The 23,255-nt window shown below is 47.0% G+C and overlaps 1 protein-coding gene across 2 annotated transcripts in view; it reads right to left on the reverse strand.

Annotated features, from left to right (window-relative positions):
* Positions 1–23,255, reverse strand: part of kcnip4a (potassium voltage-gated channel interacting protein 4a) — a gene marked incomplete at its 5' end in the record, with an annotated part of 112,034 nt that overhangs the window by 30,369 nt on the left and 58,410 nt on the right. Inside the window, one exon of one of the 2 annotated variants that reach the window (XM_080023727.1) lies at positions 11,499–11,598. The exons of the other annotated variant lie outside the window; for it this stretch is intronic. Within the exon in view, the coding sequence (XP_079879853.1) occupies positions 11,499–11,598 (100 nt within the window). Of the gene's footprint in view, positions 1–11,498; positions 11,599–23,255 lie in introns of those variants that run through there. 2 annotated transcript variants of the gene reach the window in all.

A 23,255-nucleotide genomic window follows, 5' to 3' on the forward strand; every position in this document is an offset into this window, starting at 1 on the left:
CCGGAGCCGGCCTCCTCGGGGGCCTCAGGGCCGCTCCAGTTCCCCAGCGGCGCCCACTGCTGCGCCTCCACGCCCGTCGCCGCCGCCGCCGCCCAAACGCAGGGGCCCGGCGCGCCCTCCCGGCACCCGCCTGCCGGCCGCTGACTCCCTAAATCCAGTCTGAGCAAGTTAGAGGACGGGACCGGGGTGAGGACCAAGACTCCCCAGGAGGAGGTGGAGGAGGAGCAGGAGCAGGTGTGGAGCTGAGCGCGCGACTTTCCTCGGGTTTCCGGGGGCGGGAGGCCGCTTGGGTTTTGCGGTATCGAACCTCTGAAAAAAACGCCAGAAGGCTCAGCGGGAACCGGGGAGGGTCCCTTCTTCTTGGTCCTTTGTTCCGGAACGGGATGAAGTCACCGAGACGTTCAGAAGAGGGACCGGAACCGGGGCATTTAGGGTCCAAAAGTTCAGCTCTTCCCTTCGTCTGAGTCCCTCGTTCTGCTCGGAGATGAAGGAATTCTGACGAACGGGATGAAGGAGAAGCCGACTCTCTGTCAATCCCTCTCTCTCTCTTTCGCCTTCAACTGTTTTCCTTCTTCTTCGTCCGTTTGTTGTTTTTTTTTCCAGGCGGAGTCGCCGGGAACACCCAGGGGGCACCAGGAGGCGACTCAGAGGAACCAGGGAGGTCCTCGAAGGCCAACGGCGGCTCTCTCCCCCTCCTCCTTCTCCGCCCCCCGATCTGCCGTGAGAGGCGGGCGATCGGAAGTGAGAAACTCGGGGGAAGATCAATGAGGAGCGCCCCCCCCTCCACTCCGGGAGAACCGGGGCGATCTTGTGGAGCGCGGCACTTCCTCTTCCTCTTCCCCGGGACCCCGTTCCTCCTCTGTCCGCCGCGAGACGACGGGGACGGAGCGAGCGCTCGGAAAGCAGAGCCGACGAGAGAGAACTCTGCTCCCTCTCTCTGACAGTACCGCTGCCCTCAGTGAGAGGGAGGGAGGAGGGAGCGAGGGGAGCGAGCGAGCGAGGGAGCAAGGGAGCGAGCGAGCGAGCGAGCGAGTGAGGGAGCGGGGGAGGGAGGGAGGGATAGGAGATGGAACGGGGGAGGCGCGACCTCCTACGACGCTCCATAAGCCAGGGCTCGGTGCACCTGGTCTGCGGAAAACCACTTTATTTATTTTTTGCCGCTTTTCCAACTCATCGCCCACCGATCGGCGACACAGCGAGTGAGGGAGAGCACGTCGACGGCAGAGACGACGCCATTCAAAACGGGAGGAGGCTTCACACTCGTATCATACCGCAACAATGACGCGCAATTAAGCTCTTGCTGAGCAAACTTGCTTCGGGCGACAACGCGGTGCTAATTCCCTGTGATGATTAACTTTTTGTTTTGTTTTGTTTCCCCCCCCAAAGCTTTGCAGAAGCTCCCAAGCAGAAGGCAATCACGAAACATAATTCTATAAGTCAGCTCGAATGAGAGAAATGGAGCAAAAAAAACCAAAAAACCCAAAACCTGCCACTTACAGAGTACGGCCGAAAACGTCCTAATGTGAGTTTGATGCTTGAGCCCTCCGGAGGAGAATGTCAGTCACAGTAACCCTCATAAATAATAATAATAACAATAATAATAATAATAATAATAAAAAGAAGCTGCTACAAAGCCATTAATTGCTCTGGTTCATTTAACGCAGTTCACGGAGTGGAGACACTGCCCCCTGCTGGCCACCAGGAAAATTACAATCTCACACGCACGCACGCACACACACACACACACACACACGCACGCACGCACGCACGCACGCACGCACGCACGCACGCACGCACGCACGCACACACGCACACACACACACACACACACACACACACACACACACACACACACACACGCCCCCAAGGACTTGACAGTATCATCAATAACTGGGTTATTGATGGGTCTGTGCTGGTCGTTTATTTGTTGGCAGTTTGATCGCTGTTTCTCAGACAAATAATAACTTATGTTTCTTGGAATAAAATATATAATTTTATTTTATTTTGAAGAAGCATAACCCAGCATCATCGCCATTACTGTACCCTCTGTATAATAAACTATTGTATTTCATGGTTTTTGAAATTCTATACAGTATATATATATATATATAAAATAATGAAATGATATAATAAAATAATAATAGCCTATTCTGGTGACTGAAGATTTAACGTACTTGTTCTTTTTAATATGCATTGATTTAAATTCGACCCATCAAACTCTCTTTTTAACTGAGGAGACGATCCATGAAAAATACTAAAAGAAATAATAAAAAAAATCGCGAAACATAATTTCAGCTGAACTAATGAACTGGACTTTTACGACATAATCAACATTTAAGGCGGTGGGGGGTGGGGGCGGCTCCCGGGGGAATAAGCAGGTGGGTGTTCTGGCAGTAATGTGATAATAACAGTGTACATTATATCTATGCTAATATGGGGGGTTATGCATGGGATTTTAAAAGTCGTAAAAAACCTGCGAGCAAACACAATTGATGACACACATCCACGGCGGATGAGACCGCAGTGCCGTGGAAATCATGCCGGGGAGCACAACCTGGCCCCAGAGTCTGACCTGCAGGTGGGAAAAATAACATCAAGAGGTATATTTTCATAGTTGTTGTTATTTACCGAGTTACTAAGTTAAGGCATGGAAACGTTGCTCAACTTAATCTCTATCCCGGCCGTCGTTCCTTCAGGACATTTTCTTTCGTGGATTTGACGAGAAAAAGATGTTAAGAAGTGTTTAACGGTGTCTGTGCCGCAGACCTGCACAACCGTGCATTCACCCGCTCTCCATGCATGCATAATATTCAATATTTCACTATCTGTTTATCTATCAATACATCTATGAATATGCTGCTCGTATGGGTAAAACATTTTTTTACATTGTGTTACTATTTTTTAAATGGCAAGTTTTTTAATGAATTAATTTAATAATAAATTCTAGATTACCTATTATTGTTATTATTATTGTTTATTATTATTACTTCTATATCTATGACTATTAAAAAAATGTATGAACAAATATTTGTTTTTAACGTGGGAAATTTCACTTTTAATATTTTGCATTATATATTCATAAATTTAGAATTTTTATATTTTATAATCATGTTTTTTATAATGACTTTTAAATTTTTCGACATTCTGTTTGTTCTGTCGCTGACAAACCCAGAGTCAAATTCAAATTCCTGGCGCGTGTAACCACACTTAACATACCAATCATACCAATAAAACATAAATAATAGATAATAATAACATAAAATGCTTGCAATCGCACCAATAAAGCCGAAATCTGGTTGTGGTTCTGGGAAGCTCTTCCCCGGGCTCCATCCTGCACTTTGTGATGATGGATTCCTGGACGTCTGGACGTCGCCTCATAAAACTTGAGGCGGCGCCAGCGTGCGGACACAAGTGGACATCAGGGGTCAGACGTGCACGGTCACGTGCGCGGTCACGTGCGCGGTCATCCAGCACCCCCCCCCCCCCCCCCCCCCCCCGTTGAAATCTGAAAAGGCCCCAACAAGAGATGTGAGGATGCATCAAAGATGGTGGGGAAGAAAAGATCGACCAATCAGAGACACCGGAGATACCCAAGCAGGGGATCAGTTATCAAAGCTCCCGCAGATAGAGCGAGAGAGAAAGAGAAAAGAGAGGGAGAGAGAGAGAGAGAGAGGGAGAGAGAGAGAGGGGAGAGGGAGGGAGAGAGAGCGAGAGACGGGGAGAGAGAGGAGGGGAGGGAGGGAGAGAGAGAAATAGAGAGAGCAAGAGAGAGAGAGAGAGGGAGAGGGAGAGGGAAAGAGGGGAAGGAGAGAGAGAGAGAGAGAGAGAGAGAGAGGGAGGGAGAGAGAAAGAGAGAGAGAGGGAGAGAGAGAGAGACAAGGAGAGATCGAGAGAGAGACAGGGAGAGAGAGAGGGGGGGAGGGAGGGAGAGAGAGAGAGAGAGAGAGAGAGAGAGAGAGAGAGAGACAGGGAGAGAGAGAGATAGAGAGAGAGAGAGATTTGGGAATAAAAAAATAAAAACAACTGAGAGTCCAAAACTTGAGAAATAAATAAAACGTAAAAATAGGTTTTGGGCAGGTTTGAGCAGCTCATGCACAGAATTCAAACATCTCCTTCGTTCACAAACCCCTTTGGAAATGTTCTTTTAGATACGTTTTCAACATATTTTCAAAATATCAAATCTAATTCAAATTTGTGGCACCTCTTGCTAGTTTGTCCGAACATGCTCTGTGGTACTGATGCGTTTATTCTTATTTTTGGGTTCATTGATATTGTTCATCTTTCATCTTTTATAGGTTTATTTTCTATCTTCTCGTCCAGTGTTTCCCAGCGTGTGGGCCGTGAAGGCACAGCAGGTGGGGACGCGAGTGGTCGTTCACAGGGGAGAAATTGGGTTTTTAATTTTTCACGGTTTTGTAATGAAGTTTGAAATGATCATAACATATTCAGGGTTAACTATTTACATTTAAAAACAAGTAATCAGAACTAACAAAACAAAGCCACGGGATCTAAACGACGTGTTGCTCTTCATTCATCGGACCTGTTTCGGTTCCGGATCGTTTCTTTTATCTCGTCTTCTCAGATTTCTAATTGGGCCGCGGCATTCTTACATTTGGGAATGGATGTTCTCGATCATTTTGAGGCTTATTGCATGTCAGCACATTTTCAGCTATTCCTTAAGTTTATCACATATTGCCATTTTTTCTTTTTTTCAAATTACTATATTATTATTATTATTAAACGTAAAATTGTATGTGGTTAGCCTTTGTATTTTCCATGACTGGTCATATAATACCATATTTTTATTCATTTATTCATTTTTATTGTTAATTTTTTGGGGTTATTGTACATTTTCAATTGTTCTTTCTTCAAGTTCATTTTGGGGTGTATTATAGCGGCAATCTTTCTATTTCTTAAGTATATTTTTTATATTACTGTATTATTATTATTTCACTTAGACAGTTTGTGGTTAGCCGTTTTTTTTTTTTAATGTTATGATACTTATCTAGTATGGTAATGTAAAATGATACGTTTTTCACCAAAGCTCTGGTTATTCATGTTCCGATTCACATCTACACCAAATATCAGTGTTTTGAGTGCTTCTTTTGGATGATTAAACCTTTTTCTCCATGATAAGGTTCAAAACACCGGACAACTTTTCAGGGAAGTTTGAGGGCGACTTAAAAAAAAAAAAAACAGCCCAAAAAAAGCCCCAGAGATCCCCCCCCGCGTGCCGCGGAGTCTCCGTGGATCTCCGAGGGGAAGGCGTGGGAAGGTCTGGGCCCGTCCTTCGCCGGCCCGGCCGGGGTCCGGGTCCCGACGTGTCAAACCGTATCGACGGCGCCCGGCGTTTCCGCTCCCCGATCAACAGGATAAGTCCGGGCGACAAACGCCGGCGGGTTTTGTTGCGCCTCGCCCCTGCCGGCCGGGTGGCATTGATTTTTAGGAAGAGATTGCATATTTTCCGCCAGCTGCCCCCCCACTCCCCCCCGCCCCCGCCCTTTCTCCCCCCACGGCAGAGGTCGCGGGTCGACTTCACGGATCCGAAATAAAAAATGAAAAGCTCCAGCGCTGGGGAGGGGAGGGAAGTTAAGTTCTGTTTCGGAAGACGGTGAAGGATGAGGTCGGTGTTTGTTGGTTTTGAACCCAGGTGGGGTTTTTTTTGTTGTTTTTTTGGGGGGGTTTTTCATCGAGGTTCCCACCGTTTATTCTGCGGAGAAGCTTACCACTCTGCTGCAACGTGTCACCGGGCTTCAATGCAGTCCAGTGGGGCAAACGTCGAAGCCTCAACGAAACATTTTAAATCTCCCCTTCAAAAAACAAACTCACGATACAGTCAGACCAACAACTGTCGCAAACAAATCTATTTTATATGTTTCGTTTTTTTCGACTGTCCTGCACCACCTAATTCAGCTCCTGAGAGCAGAAACAGGAAGTTCCACAGGCACGCTGCTGCGGCCGACGTTACGCTTCGGACGCACGGCAGCAATTGCAAAAAGGATCTTTTCGGGGTTTTTTTTCCCACAAATTGTGATATTTCAGCAATTCAAAAATAACAAGACAACACGTTGCCGTGATGCCGAAAAGGAGATTTACGTCTGAGGCGTAAGCCCCATTGAACTGCATTGGAGAGAGAAGCTGCAGCAGTTGAGCTGTTAACATTAGAGCGTCCGGAGAGGTTGTCGTCGTCGCTATGAACGGTTATAAATGACGGAAACCCACATTTGAATAAGGCCCGGGGTTGACAAACAGCAAACCCGAACCCTTAATATGGCGTGATATAGTGTGATTGCGGTACGGTTTAAGAAAAAAAACAAAAAAAAAACAGAATTAATCCGCAACCGCCCTGTCGGAGCTTTTTAAATGAACGTTAATCCCCCACAGGTACATATAGTGATTACATTTTGGATTTCTCGGCGAATGTAACCGAATTCCAGACGTACACAAGCTAGACGCACCCACCGAGCGACCCGGGGAGCGTACGTACGTACGGTGAGCCACAGCTGCGGCGTCCCTTCCCCCCGGGGGGCCGGGCGGCGGGGCGGGGCGCGGGGGGTGGTGGGTGGGTGGGCTGAAACGCGCCATCAATCGGAGCGCGCCGACCGGCAGGACGCGCCTTTTCACGCCGCTCAGACGTCACTTGGGGGTGAGCGCGGGTGATGATGCGATTACGCGGCACCCGCAGCAATTTGCTCAGGCATGCAAAAAAAACCCCCAAAAAAAAACCCCCCAAAAACACCATCAGTGTTTGTCTTGTGTGTTGTGTTCCTGGGGGGGGGGTCAAAATGAGCCCGTCATATTTACGAAAAGCGGAAAGGCAATCACGAGCCGTCAACCGAGGCAGCCGAGCCCGCTGAGCTCCACGTGTTCAATCAAGCGAGGCCGGGGCGCCGTGGGGGCGTGGGGGGTTCACTCTGTCGACGGGGGGCAGCGACGCCGGCTCGACGTGCGCGCTTGCGGCCACGGGGCGGCAACGCGGCGGCGCATCGTGGAGCCTTCGTGCCGCCCGTGCTCCGCGCACACGCCCCCGTCCGATGCTTCCAGGCGGCCGTCGGCGATCACCCACAGCGGGGACGCGAGACCTCAATCGATGTGCCAGTCAACAGAACGACACGTCCATTGATCAACCTCCCCGCACGCACGCACGCACGCACGCACGCACGCACACACACACACACACACACACACACACACACACACACACACACACACACACACACACACACACACACACACACACACACACACACACACACACACACACACACACACGGCATAGACGGTCAATGAGCTGTTCCGCTCGCCCCGGCAACGCCGCTCAGTCAGTCCTCCCTCGACGGAGCCCTACCCCGATTTTTATCAACCCCATAATCCCTTTGAGGCGACCGATCACACTGTAAATGGGCCCCAAAAAAATATATAATAAATTGCATTGTCTGCGGGTGGACGGAGCAGCATGTCCGGGAGTGATAACATTGACCCGCCTTTCCTATTCTCGCTGCCATATCAGCTCCGGCTCGGCTGCCTGACAGCGGGTCCGCGGCCCCTCCCCGAGAGCGGCCGACTCCTAACACACCGGCCCCTCCCCCGCCCCCCGCCGAGAAGAAAGTCCGGCCTCGTTCGAACGGCGCTTTTGAGGCCGCGAGGGTCGACGGAGACCGAGTAAGAGAGAAGCACGTCGTGGGGAAGTGACTCCGTCCAGCGCCGGGCCGGTGGCTCCAGCCTTTACCTTTCTACCACCTCAATTAAACGCCAGATGTGCGGCCGTGTTCTCCTCGGCGCCCGGAGCTGAACTCCACCGCCTTCCCGGTGCACGCTTTTCCCAGGCGGCGCAGCAGCTGCAGCGCGGGGGGCGGGGGGCGGGGGGCTTGTAGCTCACAGTAAAATATGTTTCAATAAAGGCAGGGCCCATTAAAAAGGAGGAAAAAAAAAAAAAGACACGGGAGGAAATAGGCGCGCCTGGAGATCCCGGCGACCGGCGGCTGCTTTATGACTGTCGTGATTGACGACGCCGTGAAAACAACGACCCCCCCCACCGCGCTCGCGCCCCTGATGAGTTCCACGCCGAGCAACCGTGTAGCTGCCAAGCCCCGAACAGGGTGATGCATTGGGGAGGCCCCCCCCTTTTTTGTTTTTTACAGAGCCACAGCCAGGCTGCGCGCATTATGCCCGATTAAAAGAGAGAAGAAATAAGAAATCGCGGATACGCCGAAAGATCACCCAGCCAGGCCGTGCAGCCGTGGGATGGCACTTTCAAAAAAATGGCTTGAACGAGTTAAAATCGATGTTTCTCAGGCGTTGCTCACCTTGGGATGGAGACATCGAGGTGCAGGTTTTAAGTTGAGAAAACCCAAATAAAACTGGCTTTCACGGATAGAGACAACTTACTATGATGATGATTATTATTATTATTATTATTATCACTGCCAAGAATGCCTTAGCGACGCGGGTAAGTCAGCACCCGGTCCTCCAGGTTGGGGGTCGGGCGTGGGGTTAACAACCTCGCCCCATAATTAAAAAAAAAAGCATGTTACGGAAACGACGAGAAGACGGCGTTCTGGTAAGGAGCAAATGGTGGGGACTCGTCGCCCAATGTTCCAGATGGAACGGGAGGAACCAACTACTGACCAAAAACCATTATTATCATCTTTCTTCGTTCCATGTTCACAGACAGCCGTTCAGAGGGAGCCCTGTCGCCCTCGTTTTGTATGACGTTTATGGAGAAACGCATCGTCCCCCCCCCACCCCCCCTCACATTTACATTATTTGCAAATGTAAGTGTGAGGGGGGGGCAAACGATGCGCTCCTCTGCTCAACCCGTTACAATTGAGAAACTTACCACTCTTCTCGATAGAAAAGCGTTCATACGTTTGTAAAAAAAATATATATATATATATATCGATTAAATAAATACACCTTGGCACCGGACTATGCCTCGAATTATTTAAAAGCCATCTGTTGTGACAATTATAAAAGTGTGGCGTGCAGCTCTTGCCGTCAGCCAAAAAAAAAACAAAAACATGATATCCATCAAATATTGAATAATCCAGAATACGGAAACTCAAGATTTTTGTTCAGACTATGTATGTGACCCGGCTTGTCGATAAACAGATGCCTGAACTCGAAGACATTGGGAAAAGCAGGGGGCGTGGACACACAACCACACCTCTCCTGTCGTCCCCTGAGGAGCCGCTTGTGTGGCCTGTGGCGCCCTCTGCTGGTCACGACACCAACCACGCATTTCACGCACGGCGGCAAATCGCCAACTGCATGAAACGGGATCAAAAGTTAAAAAAAGTAAAGCAGGGTAACAGCTCAAATATAGGAATCGCACTTCAAATCATGTAAAGAAAATTGAGTCTTACAGAAAAATAAAAGTGACATCAAGCGTTTCCAGTTCAGGCCAGTGAGCTGGTATTCCGGTGAAGCCGAAACGCCTCAAACCCAAACGGTTAAGATAAGAGCGGCTTCCGCAAATTAGTTTAATGGCCACAATTTCCTAAGGACGGTGGGGGGGGGGGCGATTCTTACCCTCCTTGGCGCCCCGCCAGGAAGTCACAGGAGTAAAACACGGGGCCCCGCTTCCAATCCAAACTGATTGAGATGATTGAAGCCCTCCGTTTACCTGAAGAGCACTCAGGTGGTCTCCGCCCGCCGCCGCGCCGAGAGCGCCGGCGCTAGGAGACGAACCCGGACCCGCTCCCTGCCCTGGAAACACGAGGTCCACTCACGTTGAGATGACGGTGGACGACTCCACTCGGACGCTCTTAAGAAATCAGCGGTCCCAGAAAAAAAAAAAAAAAAAAGACACGGATTCTGGTGTTTTTGACGTCATTTAAATCAATAATTCACCCACAGCAACATCATCCAAAGGCTGCCATCATTCGACAACACATCCAGCGCTGAGCTTCCTTGGAGAGCGCCATGCAGACTGCCGGAAACGGGAGCATGTGCTAAAAAACATCCCCTTTCGATTCGGTATCGTTACCTTTTCTTCGACATAACACTCGGCTGTGGAGCGGGGCAGAGCGGCACTTTTTCAATCCCCACTTGTGAACGTGAGTGTGACTGTTGGCACATCGGGTGGTGTTGTTATTTCAAAAAAAAAAATGTAACACCCTCATAAGTAAAGATGGGAGGAGAATAGAAAGCAGACATAGGCATGAGACACATTTTACGGAACAACACGCGCACACGCACACACCGGGCGTGCGTGTGTGTGCAAGGTGTGACCGGAGAGAACAGGCGGAGGCAGCTCCCGGAGCAGAACCGTCGAACTGAAACGTGTGTTCTAAGTCTCATCTTTATCACGCCGCGGCATTCATTCTGATTGGTCGACGGCGGCAATCACTGAATAACGGCCGCTGATATGTTCATAACGACTGTTGTGGCGGTTATTTCTCTAAAAATATGTCAAATTGTATTGACTCATTGTATCAAAATAAATAAAAAATAATATATATATAGAGAGAGAGAGCGAGAGAGACCATGAGTCAATGCAAGTACTACAAACTAATTAATAGATGGCATAGTTAACACAAGCACCTTCAATTATCAATCAATATTAGTTTCAAATATTAAGTCTGTGAAATTCAGAGAAGTATTCTTGAAAAACTGTTAAGTATGCATTTCTTGTACTAAATAGTGTTCTACCATATGCATACCAGAATACTATTTAGTACAGCACATGAGTATATGAACGTATTTACTGTGTCCAGAGTATGCTCAGATAGTGCGCGAAAACGACCAGGAAAACATACTAATAAGACCTCTATTTATTTTATTTTTAATCCATTCAATTCATCAAACCAACCGATGAGACACTGGCTCCAGCATCCGATCAAACTTAATAAGAACCTCATTCATCCGCCACCACAGGGGGAGTCCCAGGAAGTCGCCTTTTGGTGAAGGTGGTGCAGGACACAACGTGTACCGGTACAACTCAAAACGGACCAATCAGCCGCGTCCACGGACGTAGTCAAACAAAACAAAGAGAATGAGAAAGCGGCCGTGGCGCTTATGGGTTCTCCGGAGGTTCACCAAACACAGACAGAGAAATACCTGGCAAAACAGGGACATTTAAGTTGGGTGGCCGAGGTTTCCGGAAGTTAGACTTAAAAAGTACTTGTTTCCCATTGTTTTTCCCGTCGTTCCAGTTCGTTACCCGTCAAGTATTTCCAACAACAAGCACAAATAATGAGCAATTATTTATGAATCACGAGGAACGACCAGCAGGGGACTTTTCAACAAGCCCCTCAGCTTCCACCGACAAAGGAAACGGCATCATCTTCCAGGGTCACGGTGGATACCTCTAAAGTCGACGTATTTCGATTTCCTCAAATTGTGAATACGGGGGAGTCTCAACGCCACTAAAACCCCAAAGCCGAACGGCAGCAGAGCCGCCCCAGGGAAAAGGCCCGCGCCTCGGGGGGGTTTCCAAACACGCTTCCAGGCACGCCCGTGGCGGGAACCCACAAGTCTCGCCCACGCCCCCTCACCGTCGTAGCCCGCCTCCAGGATTCCAAACTGCTCCAGCGCCTTGACGAAGAGGACCACCAGCACCAGCACGGCGATCATCTCCAGACCTTCCAGGTTCATGGTCACGGCGGCCACGCCCCGCTCACGCCGCCTGGGCCGTGACCTCCCCTCCCCTGCGATGCGCGCTGCCGCCGCCGCCCCCCCAGCGCCGCATCTCCCGCCGCGCGGGAGCCCAACCCCCGGCCGGCCACCGGACGGGGGGGGGGGGGAGGAAGGAAGGAGGGAAGGAGGGAAGGAGAAGAGGAGCGTGAGCGCGGAGGAGGAGACGGGCGGCGACGAGAGAAGAAAGAAAACGTTGAGGGAGAGGAAGCGGTGGACAGCGAGCCTGGAAAAAAAGGAGGAGGGAGGCTGGATGGAGGAGTGGATGAAGGACCAGACGGACGGAGGGGAAGAAGAGGGGGAGGTTGGCGGGAGGAGGGGCAGGGGGAGGGCGGCCCGCCACCGGTTGCCGTGGGAATGGGGAGGCGGCTGAGGAACGTCACCACGACAGCGCCCGCCGTCCCCTGACAGCCTGGCGCTCGCTTTTGGGGGGAAACCGTTCCCAAGGTTGAAAGATTAAAAGAGTGAAGATGATAGTGGAGCTGACCAATCCCTCATAACTTTATTGCCAACGCTGAACAGGAAGTTGACGAGGGGCAAAGGAAACCTCCTCGGCTGAGGGTCAACGATCCGTCCAGCTCTCTCCGATCACGTCAGCCGCTCCGCAGCGCGAACAACCTGCGGGCAACTCCACGTTTCCTTCCTTCCTCCCTTCGATAAAACCGGCGCGGCCGCCACGCCGGGGATGTGGCGTCGCCGCTGCCGCCGCCACCCGCGCTCAAAATAAACCTGGGGCTCCCCGGGGAGCGAAGGGGAGGCGGAGGTCGGCCGAGAAAGACGATCCGGCGGAGGGAGTGGGTGCGAAGGGATTCTGAAGGAGCGATCGGCAGCGGCGGGGAAGCGGAGACTCACGGCGGCTCCTTACAGGGGCCAGAGCCGCGCGTTCGAAAGGATAGCGTGCGGCCAGCCGGTGGTTACCGCAAAGTAACCCCGGCAACAAGGCGGTCGGGACCCCGTCGAGTACTTAAAAAATACAGTCGGACATAAGTGCTGAAATGACTCGTGTAATAATACTTAAGGGGAAGGATAAAGAAGGGGTAACATGCGGCCTGCCGGTCGTTATGGTGAAATAACCCCCGACGACGGTGTGGTCAGGGTCCGGCAACCCTCTGAAGGGCTATTTTGTGACAACGACCGGCCGGCTGCACGTTATCCTGCTTGCGAGTCGTCGAGCTGAAATGATCGCTAACATGTCAGCGGGCCGTTATTCGGAAAGAACGAGGCCGCTGATTGCCGGCGTCGACCAATCAGAATGGAGTATTCCACGGGGCCTCGGTGCCATCAAGATGAGACTTGAACACACTTTTCAACATGGCGGCTCTGTCCTGCCGAAAAGTCACACGTGCATTCACACACACACGCACACACACACACACACACACGCACGCACAAAGAGTTATTTTTGGATCTTGCTCAGGTGCCACAAATAAAGGAAGGGAACTGATAGGAGGCCAAATGAGCCCTGCAGCAGCAGGTTATGCACAGAGGCCGTCTCCATGGTAACCCTCAATCTCAGGGCTAAAATTGATTTTTGCCTTTATTGGCTTGATCTTTTGTTATATTATTTTTTTTTATCTGATCAATACTCTTTTAGTTATTTATTTTTTTCTACCATAGCAGCATGAACTTTTTCACCAATTTGTGCTGCAGTAGCTCTTCTGTGGGATCGAACCAGACGAACCAGACTTCACTCCCCACGTGCATCAATGAGCCTTGGGCCCCATGACCCTGTCACCGGTTCACCAGTCGTCCTTCCTTGGACACTTCTGGTAGTAACCACTGCACAGCGGGAACAGCCACAAGACCTGTGCTTGTGGAGATGCTCTGACCCAGTCGTCCAGCATCACAATGTGCTCCTTGTCAAAGTGGCTCAGATACTGACCACGCCCATTTTTCCTGCTTCCAACACATCAACTTCAACAACTGACTGTTCACTTGCTGCCAAAGAAATCCCTAATATAATAATAATATTGAACAGTATATATATATAATAATAATATAGAACAGTATATATATATATAATAATAATATATCCCACCCCTTGACAGGTGCCATTGGAACCAGATGATCAATGTTATTGACTTCACCTGTCACTGGTTTTAATGTTGTGGAGTAATCACCGTTTCTGGAAAACAGCGATGGAACTAATCACGGCTTTGATCGCGGGTCGCCAAGACCCCGGTACGCACAAGCCGGGGAAGGCGGTGATTGTTCCTGATGAAGGCAATTTGCCAAAAAAACGCCGAGAGTCGCCCACGTGTCGGGGCGACGGCAAAGGCAGAAACGCTTCCTGTCACCTGCGCCGGCCGCTGTGGCAAATTACAGTTAATTATCCCAGCGTCGAACGAGCGATTCATCAGGCGGCAATCACGCAAAAACAAATTCTCCCTAAATATGCCATTTACCGTTTTCAATGTTGAAGTGGGGCGCCGATTGGCCGCCGTCGACCAATCAGGATGCAGTATTCCACGGCGCCGCGTGACAATACACAGCGATCAACGTTCAGACTGACTGACTCCGGATACCTAGATGAAAGGGTTGGATTTCGTTTTCATAACTGACCTTATTTATTGATTTTCTCCCTTAACAGTGAAATGCACTCGACTGCTGCCACGTCAGCCATTCCTCACTAAAATCATAATGACGTTGGTTCCTTTGTTCCAATTTTTTTGTGATTTCTAATGGTTACACCAACCACAAATCGCTTCAGTGGCGCTGAATTCTGCAGCATCCGCACCGAAACAGCGACGCCTACGCTGCTTGAGCATCTAAAAAAAAAATAATATTTTTTGGTATTATATAAAATATACTGACACAGTGGGATGTCGAACCTTAACGCTGGTGTTATTTTTTATTTAACTTTTTTTTTCCCGTTATGTTTTTACATGTGGTATTGTAAAAAAGGTAAAAACAAAATACAAAATAACAAATAGAATACAGAATTACACATCAAATAAGTAAGTAAATGTTAAATGAAGAAATGTAAAAAAATTAAATCCCAAAATTTGGGGTCCAACCAGGTGGTTAAGAGTCGCTCTGTGTTTTGTGTGTGTCGTATTTTACACACACACACACACACACACACACACACACACACACACACACACACACACACACACACACACACACACACACACACACACACACACACACACACACACACACACACACACACGTTGTAATATATTTTTGGTGAATCTGCCTGCAGACAAAATGGTCTCCTGGCTTCAGAGGTCAGTGTGGTCTCCAGCAGAATCCATTTCCCGATCCTTTAAATTGTGTTTCCATCGACTCCTCAGCCCTTGAGCAGCTGCTGCTGCTGCTGAAACAACAGCGCTGCCCGACGCATTTAATCCCATTATTGGATCCGTTTGTTGGTGAATACGGCACCAAAACACACAGCACTGCACCTTGTGAACGCCCAAAATGAAGAAATATCCCCACAACAGGTGAAGAGAAAACCTGACTTTGTTATAATTATAATTTTTTGGTTAAATCAATTTTATTTTTATTATTATCTTGCGCCTTTTATTTAACACCTTAATCTCTCCCCCGTTCGGAATGAACAAAATATCTATGTCCTGTATGTATTTGTACATTTTGTCAGAATGTGAAATGTGGATACGGAGGTTTACTATTAATTTCTCAGTGTATATATTGCCAAATTTAATCTATATTTATTGTTATTACTTCATAATTATTTGCCTATTCTATCCATCTATCTTTTTGGTCACTTTTTTGTCAAAGATATATATATATATATATATATATATATATATATATATATATAATTGTGTTAATTGTATAATTCATTTATTCCAATGTTTTTTTCATTACAAAGCCATCAAATGCTTTAATTTGAATCATGTTACTTTTCTTTTTTTATTTTGCAGTTGATCATTAAAAACCAACCGACGCAGCGTGTGAGACCTTGCCGCCACCTGGTGGACACCCGAGGAACCACAGCCTCATCGCCCCCACGCGTCTCACGCCTGGATTCACGCAGCGTGACGCGTCCAATGGAAACGCAAGAGAAATGAAATGACTGTGAACTGGGAAGAATGGAACACATTTAACTGGCACAGAAAAAAAAATAGTTTGACACCAGCTGATGGATGGACGACAGACAGACAGACGGATAATTGGTTCAGTGTTTGCAAGTGAGCTGACGTGGCTCCCTGATGTAACGCTGTGACGCAACTGATGACGTCATGGGAAGCAGGGAATAAAAAGATCGACTGAGATGGAATAAACTCGGGGGCGCTGACAAAAAAATAAAATAAAAACACTTGCAAAGCATAATGAATAATATGAATAATTGTATTATATACAGCAGCTCTTTGGTCATGAGGATGGAAGTGAAGAGAAATATGAGAAATGAACAATGAGTAAAGTTTAAAGTGATGGTAAAAATATTTATTTGTAATATATAATATTTATATTCATTTCTGAGCCTCCCTTCATCCTGATTGACAAGGCTCTCATCCTCCTACCGCTCCTCCAAATGCCCAGGAAAGCATGGACCTATCTTTCTGTCAACTCTGCTTTATGTTAAATGTTATACGTTGTGCATACATGATGCAGCTGGTGGTGTAAATACATTTACACCTAATGTATGCCTAATTTCACTGTGGAAACTCCAGTCATAATATCATCATAATATAATCATAAAAACAATTTACTGTTTCAGCAGTTTCAACATCATAGCTATGATTATATACACTACTAACAAAAAGTTAGGGATATCCGGCTTTCATGATGAACCTAAAATGCACTATAACCTTTACAGGTGAACTTGTTTTGACCGTCTCTAAACTTTTGAATGCACATGTCCAACTGTTCAATGTTTCAGTACTTTTTGCACAACTTGCTGTTCTCTAACAAGGAGCTGAACGGCAAAATTCACAACAGGTGTTTGATCCTTGAATGGAGCAATACATTTCCTGGTTCAATTAGAATTGGTATTTAAACAGTCCTCTTCATCATGCTGTTCACGTTTTGACATCATGAGACCAAGACGACACCTAACAACTGATCAGCAGCACCTCGCCATAGCGAGGCTTCAAACAGGATGTTGTCAGAGGGAAGTGGCCACTGAGCTTAGAGTGTCACAGAGGTTCATCAGCAGGTTGCAACAGAGATACAGAGACTGGAACAGTCACAGAAGGACGTAGAAGTGGACGTCCTCTGGCCACATCCCACACTGATGAGCGCTTCACTGTGAACAGTGCCCTGCGCAACCACATGATGATGCCACTCAACTCCAGGCACATTGAAGGGAGGTGAGAGGCACCAAGTGTCACGTCAGACCATTCAAAACCGTTGACATCAGCGTGGTCTGTGTGCTAGACGACCTGCAAGGTTACCTGACCACACCACCAGGCACAGGCATCATGGTCTTGCAGGGGCCAGGGAGCGTTGACGCTGGATGAGGGACCAGGGGCCTCAGTGCTGTTCTCTGATGAAAGTCCATTCACATTGAGCAGAAATGATGGAGACGTCAAGGACAGCGCTACGCATCAGCCACTGCTGTCACCAGACGAGCCTTTGGTGGTGGTGGTGTTACAGTGTGGGCAGGTGTGTCTGGTCAATACAGAACTGCCCTACACTTTGAATGGTACAGTGACAAGCCCATACTACCTGAATGACATCATTCATCCAGTCATTGTGCCCCTGCATGAACAACACAGGCCTCATTTCATCTTCATGGACGACAACGCTCCAGCTCATGGAGGTGGCATCACTAGGGAACGGCTGCTGGAGACTGGGGCACCTCAAATGGAGTGGCCTGCACTTTCTCCAGACCTGAATCCCATAGAAAACCTATGGGATGAGCTGAGTGGCCGTGTAGAGGCTCCTAACTCTGTTCCCCAGAACCTCAATGACCTGAGGGCCCCCTTCAAGAAGAGTGGGGGGCCAGGCCTCAGCAGACAATAAGTCGACTTGTGAACAGCATGAGACGTCCTTGTCAAGCTGTAACTGATGCTCAAGAGCACATGACAAGTTATTGAGACATTGACATTTTTTGTTGTGGTAAACCCACCACTGTTGTTGGCTTTTGTTTCAATCAATTGTTTGAGATGAGGAAATCACCATTGTATCTTCTACTTAAATGCCCTACTTTCATGAGATAATATCACTGTCACAAGAACTTTTTACATTTTCCATAAATTTCACCCGAAAGCCTAATATCCCTAACTTTTTGTGAGTAGTGTGTGTGTGTGTGTGTGTGTATATATATATATATATATATATATATAGTATTATATATATATATATATATATATTTCTTTTTTTTTTTTTTTTCTTGTAGGCAGTAAACGTGTGTATTAAAGAATGATTAAACACTGACCTTCTTCCACAAACCCTGTCGACCCTTTCGTCCATGCAACATTAATTACGTTTTCGTCATGTTTGAAAGACAGTTTTGATACCGCATTATAATTAATTGATAAAAAACATACATATTAATGCAGGGTCTACCGAACACTGGGAATACGAGATACATACATACAATATGCGTAAAATTAGTATTCTGCTGAAGGAGTAAAACAGAGTGTCCTGCATGGCTTATATTTCAACAACTACCGGGCGTTTACTTATTATTTAATTATTATATACTGTAGAGTTATTGGTCCTTTTTTAAAAGGCCTAATAACTAAAGTTTCGTCCACCGAAGAAAATTATGTAAACATCTTTCAGAAGAAATGTAATTGAAAATAAGATAATACAAAATATTTCACAACCTTGAACCAAATATCGACTTATATGAGATGAAGATGCTGACCTATTGAGAATTTCAGTATTTATTATATATATATATATGTATATAAATATATATAGTATAATATTTGAATTGTACATAGTATAGTATTTGTGGGAAAAAAAGACAGAAAAAAAGCCCAAAATGACAGCTGCTCTCCCTGTGGTGGGCCCAGGGTTCCGTTTGGTCGTGTAAACACCAGAAGGCCTGGAACGCTGCTGGGCCAGAAAACACAACCAAACGGAATATCTACCGCACCGGGCCAAGTTCACACCAAGGCACAAAAGACACGTCCCAAGTCTAAATACAACTACAAAACTGGCAAAACTGTTCAAAATATTTACATTTGTGTCCTGCATCTTGAAAAGTCTAGGTCGGTGGTTTCTCAACCTCAGGATCCACATTTTGTCCTTATGGTCATCAAGTCACGACGCAAACGGGATTTGAGATTCAAACTGTTTGAATGTATTTCACAAAATGAGCAGTGCGATAGTGAACAATGCTCATTACATCAGCCAATGCTGTGTTCAATGGGAACTCGGAAACTTGTAACTCGTTTTCATAGTAATGCTGATGTCGAACATTCCCGTTCCACGGGAACTCAAAAATTTGTAATTGGTGTCGATACTGGACCCTGTGTATTGCTGCCTGCAGCTATATTATTATTATTATTATTATTATTATTATTATTTTATTTTATTATTATTTATTTTTTTTGCCACACGCTAGAAACACCATGTTGGAAATGGTGTTTCAAAGTAAAAGCACGTCATCAGAAATGAACATCAACAACAATTAAAAATACATAAATTCCTCTTGAAATGTGTTGTTTTCGTTGGACTTTTGTTGATGTTTGGGATCCATTTTGACTGGACCCGCTACCATTTCTGGAACAGCAACCCACCAGCTGACAACCACTGGTTGAGATACATAGATTTGCAAGCACCAAACGCAAAGTCATTTGTTGTAATTGTGCGACTTTTGTTGATGTTTCGGTCCCATTTCGAGTGGACCCGTGCACCCAGTTTGGGACCACACCCACCAGCCGAGAGCCACTGGTTTCGATACATAGATTTGCAAGCACCTTACACAGCATACTTTCTTGTTTTCATGGCATTTCTGTTGATGTTTCAGGTCCATTTTGGGTGGACACGTGGACCACAGTTTGGGACCGCGACCCACCGGCTGAGAACAAGCGGTTTCGCTACAGCACAGAGCAGATGTTACTTGATTTTTCATAGAGTCTTGAAGGTTGAAGGTTCTTTGTCTGACTCACCCCTGCCTCCTACGTAAACTCAGAAAAAACTCAAAAACCACCAGACGAGACAAAGCATTCAAACAACAAACCCAAACCAAATCCCCTCTCAAAGTCTTCTCTGACACGACTCAGTGAACCGGAAAAAAAACCGGAGCCCACTCAAATCTGAAGTTTGAAGGGTAAAAAGTTCGGATTTTTTTTGGGCCAACAAAACCGTGGAGTGGCGTGGGCGAGTGGCAGCCTTGGAAATTAATGGCGGGCGTTGGAGTGGGCGGTGGAGTGCTACACTGCTACTGTTCATTCGCCACGTCAGTGCAATTCATCAGCACCACTTCCTCCCCCGCCTCTTGTTCCCTCCACCACATCAATGCTTCTTGTGAAAAGGCAGCGCTTCATTATCAAACTCCTAATTAGTGTAAAAGCTGAGCACTGTCATCGGGCTGCGTGGGAAATGCCGCGCTGTTAGATTCAAGATTCAAGAGGTTATTTGCCACATACATATACGTACATACTGTAATGTTAGTCAACACTTTCAGCCGGTTCGTTTTCGAGTAGCTCACACAACCCAAATGGGCCAGAAAGCATACTTGACATCTGACAGAATACTTAATATATTTAGTATATTTTATTACTGCCAATGTAATATGTACTATGTACTGCCAATAAATATCCCACAGTTGTGTTGAATTGAAACAACTCAAGTTGTGCTTAGTTTGTTAGAAGCTGTATTTTAATATATATTAAAAACAAAAGTTTAATGCATTTTTGATTACTTTTGACGGCCAAAACAACATACTTTTAACATGTATACTAAAGAGACTGCAGCTTAAGCAAACGAGTGGAATATGACATCACCGGGTAAAAGTAAATTCCTTAAAATGAAAACCCAAGTGAAAGAAAAGTATACATTAGGTGTGTTATCTGAAATTAAACTTAACATATTAAGCACACTTTATGTATTGACAATTAAGATACTAAAGTTGTGTTCAATTGAAAACATAACTTATACACAGCTTATTGTGTTACAAGTTGGACTTAGTGTTACAAGTTTGACCTAGTGTGTTACAAGTTGGACTTAGTGATACAAGTTGGACTTAGTGTTTTACAGGTTGGAATTAGTGTGTTACAAGTTGGACTTAGTGTTACAAGTTTGACTTAGTGATACAAATTGGACTTAGTGTTTTACAGGTTGGAATTAGTCTGTTACAAGTTGGACTTAGTGATACAAGTTGGACTTAGTGTTTTACAGGTTGGAATTAGTCTGTTACAAGTTTGACTTAGTGATACAAGTTGGACTTAGTGTTTTACAGGTTGGAATTAGTGTGTTACAAGTTGGACTTAGTGTTACAATTTTGACTTAGTGTGTTACAAGTTGGACTTAGTGTGTTACAAGTTCAACTTAGTGTGTTACAGGTTGGACCTAGTGTGTTAAGAGTTGGAATCAGTGTGTGTCACGTTGGACTTAGTGTGCTACAAGTTGGACTAGGCATGCTACAGGTTGGACTGAGTGTGTTAAGAGTGTGGACTACAAATTGGACTTAGTTTGCTACAGGTCGGATGTTTTGTGCTACAAGTTGGACTCAGTGTGTTAAGGGATGGACTCGATGGATTAAGTGTGCTACAGGTTGGACTTAGTGTTACAAGTTGGACTTAGTATGTTACAGGTTGGATTTGTTACAGGTTCGAGGTAGTGTGCTACAAGTTGGACTTAGTGTGTCAAAAAACAAACAAATATACTCAAGCTGTAGTTTAAATTAGTAGTTAAAGTACCAAAAATACACTGAGTATTGTCACAAAAAGTACAAATGGTAGAAATATACGTTAAACACACTTCGTATACGAAACATGTTTCAGGGGAGAAAATATACATAAGATGCGTCCCAGTGCATCCAGGAGATGTTTCTTTCAAGTTACAAGCTGGCAAAGCCAGTGACTTCTAGGAAGAGACTAGGTGGTAACCAAGAACAGTTTGGTCGACTACTGGAGAGACAGTTGACAGCCCAGAAAGACGGCACCCGGGACAGTATGGGTTAGCACCCCAGCCTATATCTTCATGAGAAAGAACCCCAACAAGCTACGGAAAGCCCTAAAGAGAAATACCCCCAGGGGATCCCGAGAGGGGGGGAGGATGAGATCTCCAATCGGACGGACCAAAGGTTAATGACCCCCGCAAACGAACCGACCACGAGTATGACATGCAGTATCTGCGGCAAGCTTTGCAAAAACAAACGTGTCCTAAAAATCCATCAGGTCAGAATTAAATGTTTGGAGCGGGAGAGCGAGGTACAACGTACAGGTCCTGGACCTGGTGAGACGCAGGAGGAGCCCGGACAGGAGGCAACCCACAGATCCCAGTCTCTCCACGTACCAGAGTCTCCAGTTTGACGAGGACGTGTCCAACATCATTCGAGCCACAGCCAAAGGAGACGTTGACAGCAGACTCCAAGCGATGACCACCATCATCGTCAGCTATGGCTCAGAAAGATTTGGTTGGACTGAGAAGGGCAACACCAAGACCACCTCCTACACCATGAACCGCAGGGCCACTAAGATACACCAACTGCGCCAGGAGCTTTGAACCCTCAAGAAACAGTTCAAGGGAGCTACTGAGGAGGAGAAGCAACCATTGGCTGAACTGCATAACATCCGCGGGAAGAAGCTGATAACCCTCCAGAGAGCAGAGTGGCACAGGAGGCTGGGAAGAGAGACAGCCAGGAAGCGAGCGGCCTTCACTGCTAATCCCTTCCGTTTTGCTAAACAGCTGCTTGGGGATAAACGCAGTGGCCGGCTTGAGTGCTCAAGAGAAGAAGTGAACCACTTCCTCCAGAACACTATGAGCGACCCACTGAGGGAACAAGATCTAGGACCCAACAAAGCTCTCATCAGCCCTGCCCCACCAACAGCAGAGTTCAAGTTGACGGAGCCTAGCCTGAAGGAGGTTGAAGAGGTCATCAAGGCAGCCCGCTCAGCATCTTCCCCAGTGGTGTACCCTACGTCGTCTACAAGCGCTGCCCAGAGCTTCTCCGGCACCTGTGGAAGACCCTGAAGGTGATCTGTCGAAGGGGGAGAGTGGCCGACCAGTGGAGGTGCGCAGAGGGAGTTTGGATTCCCAAGGAGGAGGACTCGAAAAACATCAACCAGTTTCTGACAATTTCACTACTGAGTGTGGAAGGGAAGGTGTTCTTCAGCATCCTCTCCCGAAGACTGACCGAGTTTCTCCTCAAGAACAACTACATCGACACTTCGGTACAGAAGGGTGGGATTCTTGGAGCTCCCGGCTGCCTAGAGCACACTGGTGTAGTCACACAGCTCATCAGAGAGGCCCATGAGAACAGAGGTGACCTTGCTGTGTTGTGGTTGGACCTGACTAACGCCTACGGGTCCATCCCACACAAACTGGTTGAGCTTGCGCTACACCTCCACCATGTTCCCAGCAGGATTAAGCACCTGATCCTGGATTATTATGCCAACTTCAGGCTCAGGTTCACTTCTGGGTCAGTAACATCAGACTGGCATCGCCTAGGGAAAGGAATAATAACAGGTTGTACCATCTCCGTTACCCTTTTCGCTTGGGCGATGAACATGGTGGTCAAGGCT

Source organism: Zeus faber (genome assembly GCF_960531495.2).
Source record: "Zeus faber genome assembly, chromosome: 22".
In the NCBI taxonomy this organism is placed as follows: Eukaryota; Metazoa; Chordata; class Actinopteri; order Zeiformes; family Zeidae; genus Zeus; species Zeus faber.